The 16,866-nt window shown below is 43.4% G+C and overlaps 1 protein-coding gene across 7 annotated transcripts in view; it reads right to left on the minus strand.

The window, feature by feature from the left end:
- The window catches only part of cntrl (centriolin), a 152,043-nt gene that overhangs the window by 11,228 nt on the left and 123,949 nt on the right, over positions 1-16,866 (minus strand). For all 7 annotated transcript variants that reach the window (XM_078425889.1, XM_078425890.1, XM_078425886.1 and 4 more), the window contains one exon: positions 11,390-11,504. In XM_078425889.1, coding sequence (XP_078282015.1) covers positions 11,390-11,504 — 115 coding nt within the window. The remainder of the gene's footprint in view (positions 1-11,389; positions 11,505-16,866) is intronic.

A 16,866-nucleotide genomic window follows, 5' to 3' on the forward strand; every position in this document is an offset into this window, starting at 1 on the left:
AAGTATGATGTTGTGGCGATCAGTGAAACATGGTTGCAGGAGGGTTGCGATTGGCAATTAAATATTCCAGGATTTCATTGTTTCAGATGTGATAGAATCGGAGGGGCAAGAGGTGGGGGTGTTGCATTGCTTGTCAGGGAGGATATCACAGCAGTGCTTTGGCAGGACAGACTAGAAGGCTCGATTAAGGAGGCTGTTTGGGTGGAACTCAGAAATGAGAAAGGTTTAGCAACACTTATAGGGGTGTATTATAGACCGCCAAATAGGGAACGAGAATTGGAAGAGCAAATATGTAAGGAGATAGCAGATATTAGTAGTAAGCACAGAGTGGTGATTGTGGGTGATTTCAATTTTCCGTAAATAGACTGGGAATCACATTCTGTTAAAGGGCTGGATGGTTTGGAGTTTGTAAAATGTGTGCAGGATAGTTTTTTGCAGCAATACGTAGAGGTGCCTACCAGAGAAGGGGCAGTGTTGGACCTCCTGTTAGGAAATGAGATGGGTCAGGTGACGGAGGTATGTGTTGAGGAGCACTTTGGGTCTAGTGATCATAATGCCATTAGTTTCAATATCATTATGGAGAAGGTCAAATCTGGACCAAGGGTTGAGATTTTGGATTGGAGAAAGGCTAATTTTGAGGAGATGAGAAAGGATTTAAAAGGAGTGAAATGGAAATTGTTGTTTTATGAAAAGGATATAATAGAGAAATGGAGGATATTTAAAGGTGAAATTTTGAGAGTACAGAGTCTTTATGTCCCTGTTCGGTGGAAAGGAAAGAATAATAATTTGAAAGAGCCATGGTTTTCCAGGGAAATTGGACACTTGGTTCGGAAAAAGAGGGAGATATACAATAAATATAAGCGGCAGGGAGTAAATGAGGTTCTTGAGGAATATAAAGAATGTAAAAGGAATCTTAAAAAGGAAATTAGAAAAGCGAAAAAAAGATATGAGGCTGCTTTGGCAAGTAATGTAAAAGTAAACCCCAAGGGGTTCTACAGATATGTCAATAGCAAAAGGATAGTGAGGGATAAAATTGGTCCATTAGAGAGTCAGAGTGGACAGCTATGTGCTGAGCCGGAAGAAATGGGGGAGATATTAAACAATTTCTTTTCTTCGGTATTTACCGAGGAGAAGGATATTGAATTATGTGAGGTAAGCGAAACAAGTAGAGTAGTGATGGAAATTAGGAGGATTAAAGAAGAGGAGGTACGGACACTTTTGAAGAATATAAAAGTGGATAAGTCTCCAGGTCCTGATAGGATATTCCCTAGGACATTGAGGGAAGTTAGTGCAGAAATAGCAGGGGCTATGACGGAAATATTTCAAACATCATTAGAAACAGGGATGGTGCCGGAAGATTGGCGCATTGCGCATGTTGTGCCTTTGTTTAAAAAAGGTTCTAAAAGTAAACCTAGCAATTATAGACCTATTAGTTTGACGTCTGTGGTGGGAAAATTAATGGAAAAGATACTTAGGGACAATATATATAATTATTTGGATAATCAAGGCCTGATTAGAAACAGTCAACATGGATTTGTGCCTGGAAGGTCATGTTTGACTAATCTTCTTGAATTTTTTGAAGAGGTTACCAGGGAAATTGATAAGGGCAAGGCTGTGGATGTTGTCTATATGGACTTCAGTAAGGCATTTGACAAGGTTCCACATGGAAGGTTGATTAAGAAGGTTAAATCGTTGGGTATTAATAGTGAGGTTGCAAGATGGATTCAACAATGGCTGAATGGGAGATACCAGAGGGTAACGGTTGACAATTGTATGTCAGGTTGGAGGCCAGTGTCTAGTGGAGTGCCCCAAGGATCTGTGTTGGGTCCACTGTTGTTTGTCATTTACATTAATGATCTGGATGATGGTGTGGCAAATTGGATTAGTAAATATGCAGATGATACTAAGATAGGTGGAGTAGTTGATAGTGAGGTAGATTTTCAAAGTCTACAGAGAGACTTGGGCCTTTTGGAAGGGTGGGCTGAAAGATGGCAGATGGAGTTTAATGCTGATAAGTGTGAGGTGCTGCATTTTGGTAGGACAAATCAAAATAGGACGTACAGGGTAAATGGTAGGGAATTGAGGAATGCAGTGGAACAGAGGGATCTGGGAATAACTGTGCATTGTTCCCTGAAGGTGGAATCTCATGTGGATAGGGTGGTGAAGAAGGCGTTTGGTATGCTTGCCTTTATAGATCAGGGCATCGAGTATAGAAGTTGGGATGTAATGTTGAAATTGTACAGGGCATTGGTGAGGCCAAATCTGGAGTATGGTGTGCAGTTCTGGTCGCCAAATTATAGGAAGGATGTCGACAAAATGGAGAGGGTACAGAGGAGATTTACTAGAATGTTGCCTGGGTTTCAGCACTTAGGCTACAGAGAGAGGTTGAACAGGTTGGGTCTTTATTCTTTGGAGCGTAGAAGGTTGAGGGGGGACTTGATAGAGGTTTTTAAAATTTTGAGAGGGACGGACAGAGTTGACGTGGGTAGGCTTTTCCCTTTGAGAGTGGGGAAGATTCCAACAAGGGGACATAGCTTCAGAATTGAGGGACAAAGGTTTAGGGGTAACATGAGGGGGAACTTCTTTACTCAGAGGGTTGTGGCTGTATGGAATGGGCTTCCGGTGGAAGTGGTGGAGGCTGGCTCGATTTTATTATTTAAGAGTAAATTGGATAGGTATATGGATAGGAGGGGATTGGAGGGTTATGGTCTGAGTGCAGGTAGATGAGACTAGGTCAGGGAGAATGGTCGGCGTGGACTGGTAGGGCCGGACAGGCCTGTTTCCATGCTGTAGTTGTTATATGTTATATGTTATATGTTATATGTTATAAATCTGTGGAATTCTCTGCCTCAGAAGGCAGTGGAGGCCAATTATCTGGATGCTTTCAAGAGAGAGTTAGATAAAGCTCTTAATGATAGCGGAGTCTGGGGGTATGGGGAGAAGGCAGGAACGGGGTACTTATTGTGAAAGATCAGCCATGGAAGGGAGGGAAGGAGGGGGGAGGGTGAGGGGAGGGGGGAGAGGGGAGAAGAGGGGATGGGGGAGAGGGGAGGGGGAGAGGGGGAGAGGCGAGGGTGCTGCACAAATGCAGGAGAGGTTTTGGCCCAATGGGTCCACTTGGTCTAGTATCTAACTAAATGCACGCAGTATTGCAAAACAAGGTGGATGAGCTTATAGCACTGTTAGAAATTGTCAGGTAGAACGTTGTGGGCATCACAGAGTTGTGGTTGACAGGAACAGAGCTTAGAGCTGATGAGCCATGGATACACATCCTCTGGTAATGAAGGGCAGGTGGTCAGAGGGGGTGGGGTAACTCTGTTGCTATGGAATGAAATCCAATCCTTAGCAAGAAGCGACCAAGGATCAGGTGATATAGAATCCTTGCGGGTAGAGTTAAGAAACTGCAAAGGTAAAAAGAACCTGATGGGAGATACCTGCGGGCCTCTGCATCGTAGTCAGGATGTAAAGCACAAATTACATTAGGATTATACAATCGGCATGTAAGAAAGACAATGTTACAGTGGTCATAGGAGATTTCAATATGCAAGTAGGCTGGGAAAATCAGGTTGGTACTGGATCCCAAGAAAAGGAATGAGTAAAATGGCTTTTTAGAGCAGCTCATGGTCAAGCCCACTAGGGAAAGGTCTGAAGAAGGGTCTCAACCAGAAAGGTCACTCATTCCTTCTCGTCAGAGATGCTGCCTATTCTGCTGAGTTACTCCAGCATTTTGGTTTAAACCAGCATCTGCAGTTTAGATTTAGATTTAGAAATACAGCGCGGAAACAGGCCCTTCGGCCCACCGAGTCCGCGCCGCCCAGCGATCCCCGCACATTAACACTATCCTACACACACTAGGGACAATTTTTTACATTTACCCAGTCAATTAACCTACATACCTGTACGTCTTTGGAGTCTGTTCTTTCCTGCACAGGGAAAAGGTAATTCTGGATTTGATGTTGTGCTTTGAAACAAATTTGATTAGGGAGCTCAAAGTAAAGGAACCCCGAGGAGATAATGGCCATAATATGATGGAATTTGTCATGCAGTTTGAGAGAGAGAAGCTGAAATGAGATGTATTGGCATTATTGTTGAATAAACATAATCACAGAGGCATGAGGGAGGAGTTGGCGAAAGTTGATTGGAAGGGGAACCTAGCAGGAATGGCATTAGAGCAGTAATGGCAGGAGTTTCTGGAAGACGAAAGATCTTTTCATCCGAAGGAGGAGGAAACATGCTAAGGGGAAAATGAGGCCACCATGGCTGACAAAGGTCAGCATAAAAACAAAAGAGAAGGCATATACCACGGCAAAGATTAGCAGGAAGCTAGAGGATTGGGAACCTTTGAAAACCCAACAGAAGGCAACTAAAAAAAGCAATAAGGGGAGAAAAGATGAAATATGAAGGTAAGCTAGCCAATAATATAGAAGAGCGTACCAAACTTTTTCCCCCTTAAATATAAGGAATAAAAGGGAGGCAAGAGAGGACATTGGACCACTGGAAAATGATGTTGGAGAATTGGTAACGTGGAAAAAAGACATGGCTGAAGAAATGAATGCATTTTTCGTGTCAGTCTTCATAGTGGAAGACACCAACAATATCCCAGAAATTCAAGAGTCAGGGTGCAGAAGTGAGTGCTGTCGCTATATCTGAGGAGGTGGTGTTTGGGAAGCTGAAAGGTCTGAAGGTGGATAATTCACCTGAACCTGATGGACTACACCCCGCGGTTTTGAAACATGTAGCTGGAGTGATTGTAGAGGCATTGCTAGTGATCTTTCAAGAATCACTAGAGTCAGGAGTGGCTCCAGAGTTCTGAAATAATCACAAATGTAACTCCACTGTTTAAGAAGGGAAAGTTAGTTTAAGAAGGGAAAGCCAGTTAGTCTGACTTCTGTGCTGGGAAAAATGTTAGAGTCCATTATTAAGAATGAGGTTTCAAGCACATGATAAAATAGGCTGAAGTCCATGTGAAGGGGAGATCTTGCCTGACAAATCTATTGGAATTGGTTGAGGAAGTAAATCATCCTTAATAATACTCTAAAATAAGAAGTAAATAGGGATAGACAAAGGAGTCAGTGGATGTTGCTTACTTGGATTTTCAGAAGGCCTTTTATAAGATGCCACACATGACGCTGCTAAACAAGATAGGTGCCCATGGAGGCAAGGTACTAGCACGGATAGAAGATTGGTTGAATGGCAGATGGCAAAGAGTGGGATTAAAAGGGGCTTTTTCTGGTTGACTGCCGGTGACTGGTGGTGTTCAGCAGGGATCGTGTTGGGTCCACTACTTTTCACATTATATGTTAATGATCTGGATGTTGGAATTAATTGGGTTTGTGACCAAGTTTGCAGATGATAAAAAGGATAGGTGGAGGGGCAGGCAGTGAGGAAGCAGGGAGTCTACAGAAGGACTGGACAGATTGGGAGAGTGGGCAAAGAAGTTGCAAATGGAAATCAGCTTAGCAAAGTTAAGCACTTTGGTAGAATAAAGGCATAGATGACTTTCTCAATGACTTGACAGGCAAGTCAATAGTTATGGGAAGAGGCAGGAGAGGGAAAAATAGACCAGCTATGATCAAATGGCGGAGCAGACTCGGTGGGCCGAATGGCCTAGCTATGCTTCTGCTTTGGTCTTATGCCTCTCATAATTTTATACACTTCTATCGGGTTTCCCTACAACCTCGGGGTTTCCAGAGGTGCGTGCAAGGGACACTGCTATGGCTGCTAACCCAGTCGACGATGTGACGTCTTATCCAAATCTTATTGCTCCACACCATAAAGTGACTCGAAATGATTATTAACATAATTTATTGGGGATTTATTCAGCATGAGCTTTTTCCTTGACCTCAACGTTAGCCACGCTGTTACATAACGGTAATGGATCACTTGGCCATCACCAATAAAATGTCTTCATTGGAGAAGAATATCCCATAGGAAAATCTGCACTTAACATCGGCATAAAACATCTGCCTTGTAAGAAGGGATTCTATGGGAACAAGTGTTTTGCGTTGCATAAAATCATAACAAAGACGGTTTTCGAGGAACGCAACCCATTTGTGACACGTGGGTCGCCAGTATATTCACAGAATTATTAATAAGAAAGCACAAGCATTAATTTTGTTAAGATTAAATAACTGAAATTGTGTTGATTTTAATGTTCTTTGAGGTCTGTATAGATTATGTTCCTTGTGATGGACTTTGTTCAAGGTTAGTTCAGGGTAAATGGTAGGGAATTGAGGAATGCAGTGGAACAGAGGGATCTGGGAATAACTGTGCATTGTTCCCTGAAGGTGGAATCTCATGTGGATAGGGTGGTGAAGAAGGCGTTTGGTATGCTTGCCTTTATAAATCAGAGCATCGAGTATAGAAGTTGGGATGTAATGTTGAAATTGTACAGGGCATTGGTGAGGCCGAATCTGGAGTATGGTGTGCAGTTCTGGTCGCCAAATTATAGGAAGGATGTCGATAAAATGGAGAGGGTACAGAGGAGATTTACTAGAATGTTGCCTGGGTTTCAGCACTTAGGCTACAGAGAGAGGTTGAACAGGTTGGGTCTTTATTCTTTGGAGCGTAGAAGGTTGAGGGGGGACTTGATAGAGGTTTTTAAAATTTTGAGAGGGACGGACAGAGTTGACGTGGGTAGGCTTTTCCCTTTGAGAGTGGGGAAGATTCCAACAAGGGGACATAGCTTCAGAATTGAGGGACAAAGGTTTAGGGGTAACATGAGGGGGAACTTCTTTACTCAGAGGGTTGTGGCTGTATGGAATGGGCTTCCGGTGGAAGTGGTGGAGGCTGGCTCGATTTTATTATTTAAGAGTAAATTGGATAGGTATATGGATAGGAGGGGATTGGAGGGTTATGGTCTGAGTGCAGGTAGATGAGACTAGGTCAGGGAGAATGGTCGGCGTGGACTGGTAGGGCCGGACAGGCCTGTTTCCATGCTGTAGTTGTTATATGTTATATATATATGTTATATATATGTTATTGAGCTTGCTACCAGTAAACTGAGAACCTCAAAATATTTACTGAGGTTTCTGTTTGCCAATATTGCCCTGCTATTTTACTTTAAACATCCAACCTAAGAGCCTTTAAACCATTCTACAAAAAGACTGCTTCCTGCTTTGAAAGTAATAATTAATTTCAATATTATTTGAACATTGAAAAATTCAAAGATTTGGACACCAAAAGACCCATGCAGGTGACAGGGAGAACATACAAACTATATATAGATAGCACCCCTGGTCAGGATCGAACCTGGGTCTCTGTAGCTGTAAGGGAGCAACTGTGCCGCTGCGCTCTGCTGCAGGTTAATGTTGTAGATGAAGTTACATTCAAAATTAGCAGGATAACAGGACTGAAATATTCTAAAAATGTACCTTGCACAAATTTTCAGCGTATCTTTGCAAAAGCTTTTCACTGTACATGTGACAATAAACTAAACTGAACTGAACTATCCGGTATGCAGTTTGTCACTCTTGCTCATAGCACCCTGCAGTTTATTGTACTTGTGGTTATAGTGACCTTGGTTTCCAGTAACCTCTGGTTCATAGTTGCCAAGTTTCCAATGGTTATATTGATGAGAAAAACATTTGTCTACTCCATGGAGATGTTTAATTGCAAAATCTATGGACATAGCCATGATAACGGCTTAAACTCTAGAACAATGACACGGATCTTCCATTAGCAAGGCAAAGGAACAGTTCAATGGCCAGCAGACTTGCTTTCAGTTTCAAGCATTTTGGCTGAAACAGCTGCCCTTGAGCTGGATAAAGCCTGATACAAGACCTGGGATCGGTGCTGGGACCTCTGTTGTTTATGATATATCATCATTTATGATTTATCATCATCATTGGTCCAAAAACGCTCACCAAATCCACCCAAAACTTCATCCTCAACATTGATGGTCTCCCAGTATCCACCTCACCTCACATCCGGAATCTTGGAATCATCCTTGATCAAACCCTCTCCTTCGACAAACACATCAATCACATCACAAAGACAGCCTTCTTCCACCTCAAAAACATTGCCCGTCTCCGTCCATCCCTCTCCTCCACAGCTGCAGAAACCCTCATCCACGCCTTCATCACCTCCCGTCTGGACTACTGCAGACTATGGACTATGGCGCACCCTCAAAAATCATCAATAAACTTCAATACATTCAAAACTCCGCTGCCCGTCTACTCACACACACCTCGATCCGTGACCATATCACCCCCGCCCTTTATAAACTCCACTGGCTCCCCATCCCCCAGAGAATCCAGTACAAAATCCTCCTCATAACCTACAAAGCCCTCCATAACCTGGCCCCATCCTACCTGACCGACCTCCTCCACAGGCACACTCCCACCTGCACCCTCCGCTCTGCCGCTGCCAATCTCCTATCCCCCCACATCCGGACTAAACTCAGATCCTGGGGGGACAGGGCTTTCTCCATCGCTGCTCCCACCCTATGGAACTCACTACCCCAAACCGTTAGAGACTCCCGTACACTCACCACATTCAAAACATCACTGAAGTCTCACCTGTTCAGTACTGCCTTCAACCACTGAAGGTCACCTCACCTTCTGTCTCCTTTCTCTGTTCATTTATTTATTTACTTATTTATCTATTTATTAATTTCCCTATGTTCTCAAAATCTCTGTAAAGCGTCTTTGAGTATATGAAAAGCGCTATATAAATAAAATGTATTATTATTATTATTATTATATATAAACGACATAGAGGTAAAATGTACATGGGTTGATTAGCAGGCTTGACGACAACACCAAAATTGGTGGAGGTTGAGGAAGACTGTCAAAGTATATAGCAGGATATAAATTTGCTACGGAAATGGGGAAAGAAATGGCAGATGGGGTTTAATCAGATGGGCAGAGAGAGTTAGATAGAGCTCTAGGGGCTAGTGGAATCAAGGGATATGCGGAGAAGGCAGGCACGGGTTATTGATTGTGGACGATCAGCCATGATCACAATGAATGCTGTAGGCTTGAAGGGCTGTATGGCCTCCTCCTGCAACTATTTTCTATGTTTCTAATCCAAACAAGCACTTTGTGAGGTCGAATGAAAGGGGAAAGTATAGTTACAGGCAAGACACTTACAGGGTCCAGGCCACAGCTCCCTGAAAGTGCAACATAAGCAGATAGAGTGGCAAAGAAGGCATATGGTATGCTTGTCTTCATTGGTCAGGACACCGAGAATAAGAATCAAGAATTTGGTTATCCCATTATTTTGGGGATTAATTTTGGGAATATTTCAGTCCTTTTATCTTTGTACATTATGTGCAGGAAGGATGTGGAGGGTTTGGAAAGGATGCAAAAGAGGTTTACAAGAATGCTGACTGGATTAGAGGTTTTCCCTAGAACATGAGAGATCTGATAAAGTGAGTAAAATTATGAGTGGCATAGATAGGTAGAAAGTAAGGACTTTCTTCCCCAGGGTGAAAATGTCAAAGGTGAGAAGGGCAAAGTTTAAAGGAGATGATTGGGTCACAAAACAAATGGTGTGCCTGAAACGTGCAGTGAGGGAGAGTAGTGGAGGCACACACGCAAGGGGCATTTGCTTTTAGACAGGCACATAGATATGCATGGAATAGAGGGATATTGAATGTGCCCTTGGTGGCACAGTGGTGCAGCAGTAGAGTTGCCGCCTTACAGCGCCAGAGACCTGGGCTCCATCCTGACTACGGGTACTGTTTGTATTTTGTCCCCGTGACCGTGTCGGTTTCCTCCCACACTCCAAAGACATGCAGGTTTGTAGATTAATTGGTTTGGTAGCAATGTAACTTGTCCCCAGTGTGTGTAAGATAGTGTTAATGTGCAGGGATCGCTGGTCGGTGAGGTCTTGGCTGGCCGAAGGGTCTGTTTCCACACTGTATCTCTAAACTAATCTAAACACAGGCAAAGGTTAGTTTAACTTGGCATCATCTTCGGCACGGACGATTTTTGCCCATGGCCCTGTGCTTGTTGTTTCAACATCTTTATTGCGACAAATTATTCATGTTCATAAGACATAGAAGCAGAACTAGGCCATTCGACTCATCGAGTCCGTATGGCTGTCTGTGGCAATGAATTCCATAGATTTATCACCCTCTGGCTAAAGAAACTCCTCTTCATTTCCTTTCTAATGGTACGTCCTTTTATTCTAAGGCTGTGCCTTCTGGTGCTACTCATCCACTAGTGGAAGCAGCCTCTCCACGTCCATTATATCTAGGCCTTTCATTATTTGGTAGGTTTCAATGAAATCTGCCCTCATACTTCTATTCAACTGAAACTACAGCAGAAAGTTTTAATCTGGATGAATATTTCCCTTGAAGTCAGTTAGCTAGCATAAATATTCCTAGAAACATCTTTTAATGTTGTAGAATCTTCATTGACTCATGGAGCTATACTGCACAGAAATAGACCCCTTCAGTACAACTTGTCCATGCCGACCCCATTGCCTAACTGAGCCAGTCCCACTTATCTATACCTAGCCCATATCCCTCCAAACTCCATATAGCTGTCTAAGTCTTGTAAATGTCGTAATTGTACCTACATCTACCACTTCCTCTGGCAGCTTGATATAGGCACCCCCCTCTATATCGTGGCAATTTAACTGCTACTAAGGTCCCTTTGAAATCATTCCTCTCTCACTTTAATGCTATGTCCTCTAGTTTTCGACTAGTGAAAGGTGAAAAAACTAATGTATGTCACAAATGATTTTATATTCCTGTAAGGCCTCCAATTCTCCAGGGAAATAAGTCCTAGCCTCTCCTTACAACAAAGCCTCCAGTCCCAGTAGCATCCTTGCAAATCTTTTTTGCACTCCTTCCAATTTAATGAGACATTTCCTATGGTGGGTAAATGATCTGAACCTTTTCTTCAACAGGTTTGATCAGTCACCTACCCCTCCACAGGTCCAGTCACCCCTGCTGCAGCCCCCCTCGTCTGCACTCCCAGTACACTGCCCCACCCGCCCCTCCCACAGCACTTGGGTCACAGCCACCACCCACTGCTTCTGCTTCTCCTGCCCCAATCCCCCCACCCCCCCGACACCCCCTCCTCCTCACACCCTTGAGCACCCAGCCCCTGTGCTCCAATCTGTCTTTCTCCACAGACCAGGTGAGAAATGAGCTCAGAAAAATCAATGCAAGGAAGGCGGCTGGTCCGGACGGCATCAGCTCGAGACTCAAGTCCTGTGCAGACCAGCTGTGCGGGATAGTGGAGCACATCTTCAATCTGAGCCTCAAACTGGGGAGAGTTCCACAGCTGTGGAAAACATCCTGCATGGTACTCTCAATGCCATGCTGCCTATTCTCGATCTGTCCCTTGCAAGGAACGCTTCCAATATCTTACCGATCTTAAAGGCAATTGGAAAACAGAGCTTAAAAAAATACATTACTCAAGTCTTTCTTTACCTGGATCTTTTTCAGAAATTCGTGGTTCAATAACAAGCAAATGGGAACTTCTTGTCTGTGAAGGTTTCTCACTTGGTCTTCTGGAAGGTGACCTGAATATTCCATGGACTGGAGTCTGAAACAACAATACTTGCATTTATATAGTTCTTTCAACATTACACTGTAAAATACTTCAGATATGATGCTTCACAAAGATCATCAAGTGGTACTGAGTTAAGCCATGTGAGGAGATACTGATAAACATAACTTCAGCAATGGCTTGAACAACAAGGCACAATCAGATTTGTGAGACATGACCTCCCACGTACAAAACCATGCTGACTATTCCTAATCAGCCCTCACCCATCCAAATGCCTGTATAACCTATCCCACAGAATATTCTCCAGTAACTTTCCAACTACAGATGTTAAGCTCACCGGCCTACAGTTCCCAGCATTTTCCCTGCAACCCTTCTTGAATAGAGGTACAACATTTTTTCACCCGCCAGTCTTCCGGTATCTCTCCTGTATTTAAGGACGACTTGTGAATTTCAACCAATTTCCTCTCTAGTTTCCCACAACGTCCTCAGATATGTCTGATCAGGCCCTGGAGATTTGTCTACCTTCATACACGATAGTACCTTCAGTACTTCTTCGACGGTAACACTGACTGCTCTCAAGATGCTTCCATTGACTGCCCCAAGTTCCTCCATCCTAATGTCTTTCTCCTCGGTAAATTACTTAGGAGAAATACTCATTGAGGACCTTGCCCATCTCTTGTGGCTCCACACAGAGGTGACCGCTTTGATTCCTGAGAGGTCCCAATCTCTCTAGTTACCCTTTCCCCCATTACATATTTATAAAATCTTTTGGGATTGTCCTTAATGCTACCTGCCAGAGCTATCTCCTGACATGCTGAGTTGCAGAACAGCAAAAGAGAGGGAATAGGGGAAAAAAGAAGCAAATAAAGTTCAAAAAGAGAGGTATAAAGGTAACTGTTGATAGATATAAAAAACTGGAGTAAGTCAGTGGGGCAGGCAGCATCTCTGGAGAGAAAGAATGGGTGACGTTTCGGGTTGAGATCTTTCTTCAGAGTCCAGTCAACATAGATCAAGAACATGTTTCAGGTTGATTTACCTGTAGTGCCCGTAAAGCTAGGCAATGAAAAAAAAGTGGGTAGATGACATTTTGGGTCAGGACCCTTCTTCAGACTCCTATTCATGTCACCCATACATGCTCTCCAGAGTATCAGTTCAACAAAAATTATTTCACCGGTCAATCCACGCGTCCAAGGGAAGGCAACAATTAGAGGCCCGCAACAGCCAGGGGCTTGACTAGAGCATGGACTGGACTTTGAAAATTAGGCCAAAACACGATGCCTCGTGCATGTAAGGTCAATAGACTATTTCTGAACAATTTGCTAATCAGGATATGCTTCAGCATGGCATTACTCTACTGGACTCTTTGTAAGAAAATAATTTCACTGCGCATTTGCACTTTGCACATGTGACGATACAAGCACCATTGAACCATTGAGATGCTGCCTGACCTGTTGAGTCACTCCAGCACTTGTCTCTTTTTGTGTAAACCAGCACATGCAGTTCCTTGTTTCTACATGGAAAAAAAGTATTTTTGCCTGAGGAGGGTCTACTCAGGTCCGGTCTTAAATTTATATATGATCCTACCCTCCCTACATTAACAAAGGAATCACTCCAGGAATTCCCCAGGGAGGGGTCCTTGGCCCAACCATGTTCAATTGTTCTATCGATACCTGTTCCTCCATCATAACTGAGGCCATTTGATGGAGATTCAAGAGTGTTCTGCACTTCTGAACCCTTCTGATAATGAACAAGCCTATAGCAGGCTCCTCACAACTCATCAGGAGCATGCTGGAATTCTCACAATCACATTAAAGACGGTCAATATCCAATACCTATATCATCAAGGCAATATATCTACAATATGTCCATCATGCCTTATGTAACATCTTAAAAGTTGCTTAAATTTGGATCTGATAACGTGACTAGCTCTCGATGGCCTTTCCACTCATCACTTTAATTTCATATTTCATGTATTTTGTGTTTTTTATGACTGTTGGCAGATCAATTTCCCTCCTAGGATAAATAAAGTTGTATCGTATCATATCGTATCCTAAATTTCACTGGCATGTCCTGTAGGCTCCATTACCAACAAGGACAAGAATAACAATATCTTGAAATAGAAATGTTAGACAAAGTTTACATTGCTGCTCGGTTAAAACTGATGAAGCTATTGCAGGACACAACATAATCTCGTGATAACCAGGAATGGGAACTAGCTGTGGCCAACCAGAGCTACCCACGTACCAAGAAGTCCCAGTTTGATAGGGATAGAAGTAGGGTAAGAAAGAAGCTTAAAACTGAAAAGTGGAAGATATTTACCATTCATCTACACAGCAAGAACTGGCAATCAACCACTCCTTATCCGGATCCAACTTATCATTACCCTGCTACTTCCCCTTCCTTCTTTCTACCAGCTAACTGCCCTCTTCAACGATCCTAAGAAAGAGTCTGGACCCATAACCCCGGCATTCCCTCTCTCTCCATCCCTCCTCCACCCAAGCCGCACCAATTTCTCGTTTTCACCCAAAAAACAGCTAACAATGGCCTGTTTCCTTTATTTGCACATCTTTCATTCATTGGTCTATATCTCTCTACATCATCATTTCTATCTCTCTTTTCCCTTTCCCATGACTTTCAGTCTGAAGAAGGGTCTCGATCCGAAACGTCACCCATTCCTTCTCTCCAGAGATGCTGCCTGTCCTGCTGAGTTACTCCAGCTTTTTGTGTCTTAATGTCATGTCTCGACATCTGCCTGACCCGCTGAGTCCCTCCAACAGTGTTTGCAACTGCAATGAAATGTTGACTCAATAACAGCCAAATGTACAGTAAGAGGCAAATGGAGAACCAGATAATCTGAACAAATACAAGTAGTCACTGTGAAATAAGTTTTGACAATCTTATTGACAACCTACATGTATTCACTAGTTAGAGATGATACACGATGAGAAACTGATGAATATAAAGTTAACTTTACAAGTGAAGATTTAAAATTTCTGATTTAAAAAATCTTCCTTACAGAAGTCAAAATATGAACCAACTAGCTTAATTTGTGTTAAGTAAAATGAAAATACTCTTATAGATGACACAATTAATATCATGTGATCAGTTATGCACAAAATTTGCTGCACAATCTTGTAAATGTGGTAGCTTAGTATTTCAAGACAGATCATCTATAAATATTTCTAAAACTCTCATCTTGTGGGTTTGTGGATATATTTGATCCCGAAATACAGCCAAAACGGTACACGATAACGCAACAATTTTAAGCCCACCTTACTCACCATTGGTCTACGGTTCAAATGGTTGTTATATTTTAAAAGTTATTCACTTTTTAAACTTTAAAAATGACTTATTAAACTTTAATAAATGCCTTTTCCACTTGCCTTGCCCAAGATGGCCACTAGGGGCGGGACCTGCCCAAGTGACGGGAGTGGCGGCCAATGGGGGGGGGGGGGTGAGGAGAGTGAAAGAGGCGGGACTGGAAGGAGGCGGAATGGCAATCAGGAGAGGTTTGGACCCAACGGGCCAACTCCGGCGATCAACTATTATTTATATCCAATATATATGAATTGTTTCTTTCTTCAATACAATAAAACTAAGAATTGATTTTTCATTATTGTTTTTTTCTTGCCACTAGAGTCCTAGTTATTATTTACAATTTCATCTACATTTACAACTTAGTGGGTTAGGTAGCATCTCTGGAGAACATGAACAGCTAACTTTTCAGCTTGGGATCCCTCAGACTGCTTGCGGTGGGGAAAAGAAATCTGGAAGAGAGGAGGAGGAATTCAACAAACCTTGGCAAGGATCAGTAGATAAACGTGAGGGGGGGGGGGGGGGGGGGGGGGTTTAACAGGCAGATGGTTGTACAATGGCCAGAGATGAAAAGACAAAAGGTTTGGTTAGTTACATAAAATTGGAGAATTCAATGTTCATACTGTTGCGTTGTAAGCCTCCCAGCTCACCTCACGTGCTATTCCTTCTCTTTGCGTAGGCGTCACTCTGGAGAGGGGGTCCAGGACAGTATCAGTGTGGAAATCGGAAAAAGAGTTAAAATGGTTATCAACCGGGAGATCCAGTACGTCTTGGCTTTATGAGGGCAAGTGTACGGCGAAACAGTCACCAGGCCTAGGCTTGGTCTCGCCAATGTAAAGGAGACCACATCAGGAACAATCAATAAAGTAGATGAGGTGAACTTGAAGTGTAGGAAGGAACTGCAGATGCTGGTTTAAATCGAAGATAGACACAAAATGCTGGAGTAACTCAGCGGGTCAGGCAGTATCTGTGGAGAGAAGGAATGGGTGACGTTTCGGGCGGAGACCCTTCTTCAGACTGATGTCAGGGGAGTGGGCGGTAAAGAGATAAAATGTAGTCGGAGACAGGAACACTGGTAGGAGAATTGGGAAGGGGATGGAGAGAGAGGGAAAGCAAGGGCTACTTGAAGTTTTGAAATTAGAGAAGTCAATGTTCATGCCGCTGGTGTGTAAATTACCCAAGCGAAATATGAGGTGCTGTTCCTCCAATTTCTGCTGGGCCTCACTCTGACAATGGAGGAGGTCCAGGTCAGAAAGGTCAGTGTGGGAATGGGAGGGGGAGTTAAAGTGTTGAACAACCGGGAGATCAGGTAGGTTTAGGCGTTTTATATCTCCTGTGGTTGCAGGGGAAAGTATCCGGGGAATGGGTGGTTTGGGTGGGAAGGGATGAGTGAACCAAGGAGTTGTAGAGGGAATCTCTGAGGAAGACAGAAAGAGGTGAAGATGGGCAGATGTGACAGGTGGGATCACAATGCAGATGGCGGAAATGTCAAAGAATGATGAGTTGGATGAGGAGGGTGGTGGGGTGAAAGGTGACGACCAGGGGAACTCTATCCTTGTTCCATTGCCAAGATGAGGCTCCATGCAAACTGGAGGAATAGCACCTCATATTCCATTTAGGACAATTACAACACAACGGTAAGAACATTGAATTCTCCAATTTTAGGTAACTAATCAAACCTCACCCCCCCCCCCCCCCCCCCCCATCCCCCCCACTTCCCTTCCCTTTGCCCTGCATGGATTCTCACAATTTCTCCCCCCCCCCCCCCCACTCCACCTAAGCACTTTCCTCTGCCTACATAATTCTTCTATCCTTATCTCACACCTTGTCTTTTCATCTTTGGCCTTTGTCCACCCGTTATCAAAAACATCTCTCACCTGTATCAATGATCACTTGTCCGGGTTTGTTCTGGCTCTTCTCTCTTTTAGCTTTGTCCCCACCCCCAACACAATCAGTCTGATGATGGGCCATAACCCGTCATCTATCCAGTCCTCCAGAGATGCTGCCTATCCCGCTGAGTTACACCCGATCTTTGCGTATTTTTCTGTAAACCAGCGCCTGCAGTTCTTTGTTTCTACATTGT

This window comes from Rhinoraja longicauda, chromosome 31 (genome assembly GCF_053455715.1).
Source record: "Rhinoraja longicauda isolate Sanriku21f chromosome 31, sRhiLon1.1, whole genome shotgun sequence".
NCBI classification, from domain to species: domain Eukaryota; kingdom Metazoa; phylum Chordata; class Chondrichthyes; order Rajiformes; family Arhynchobatidae; genus Rhinoraja; species Rhinoraja longicauda.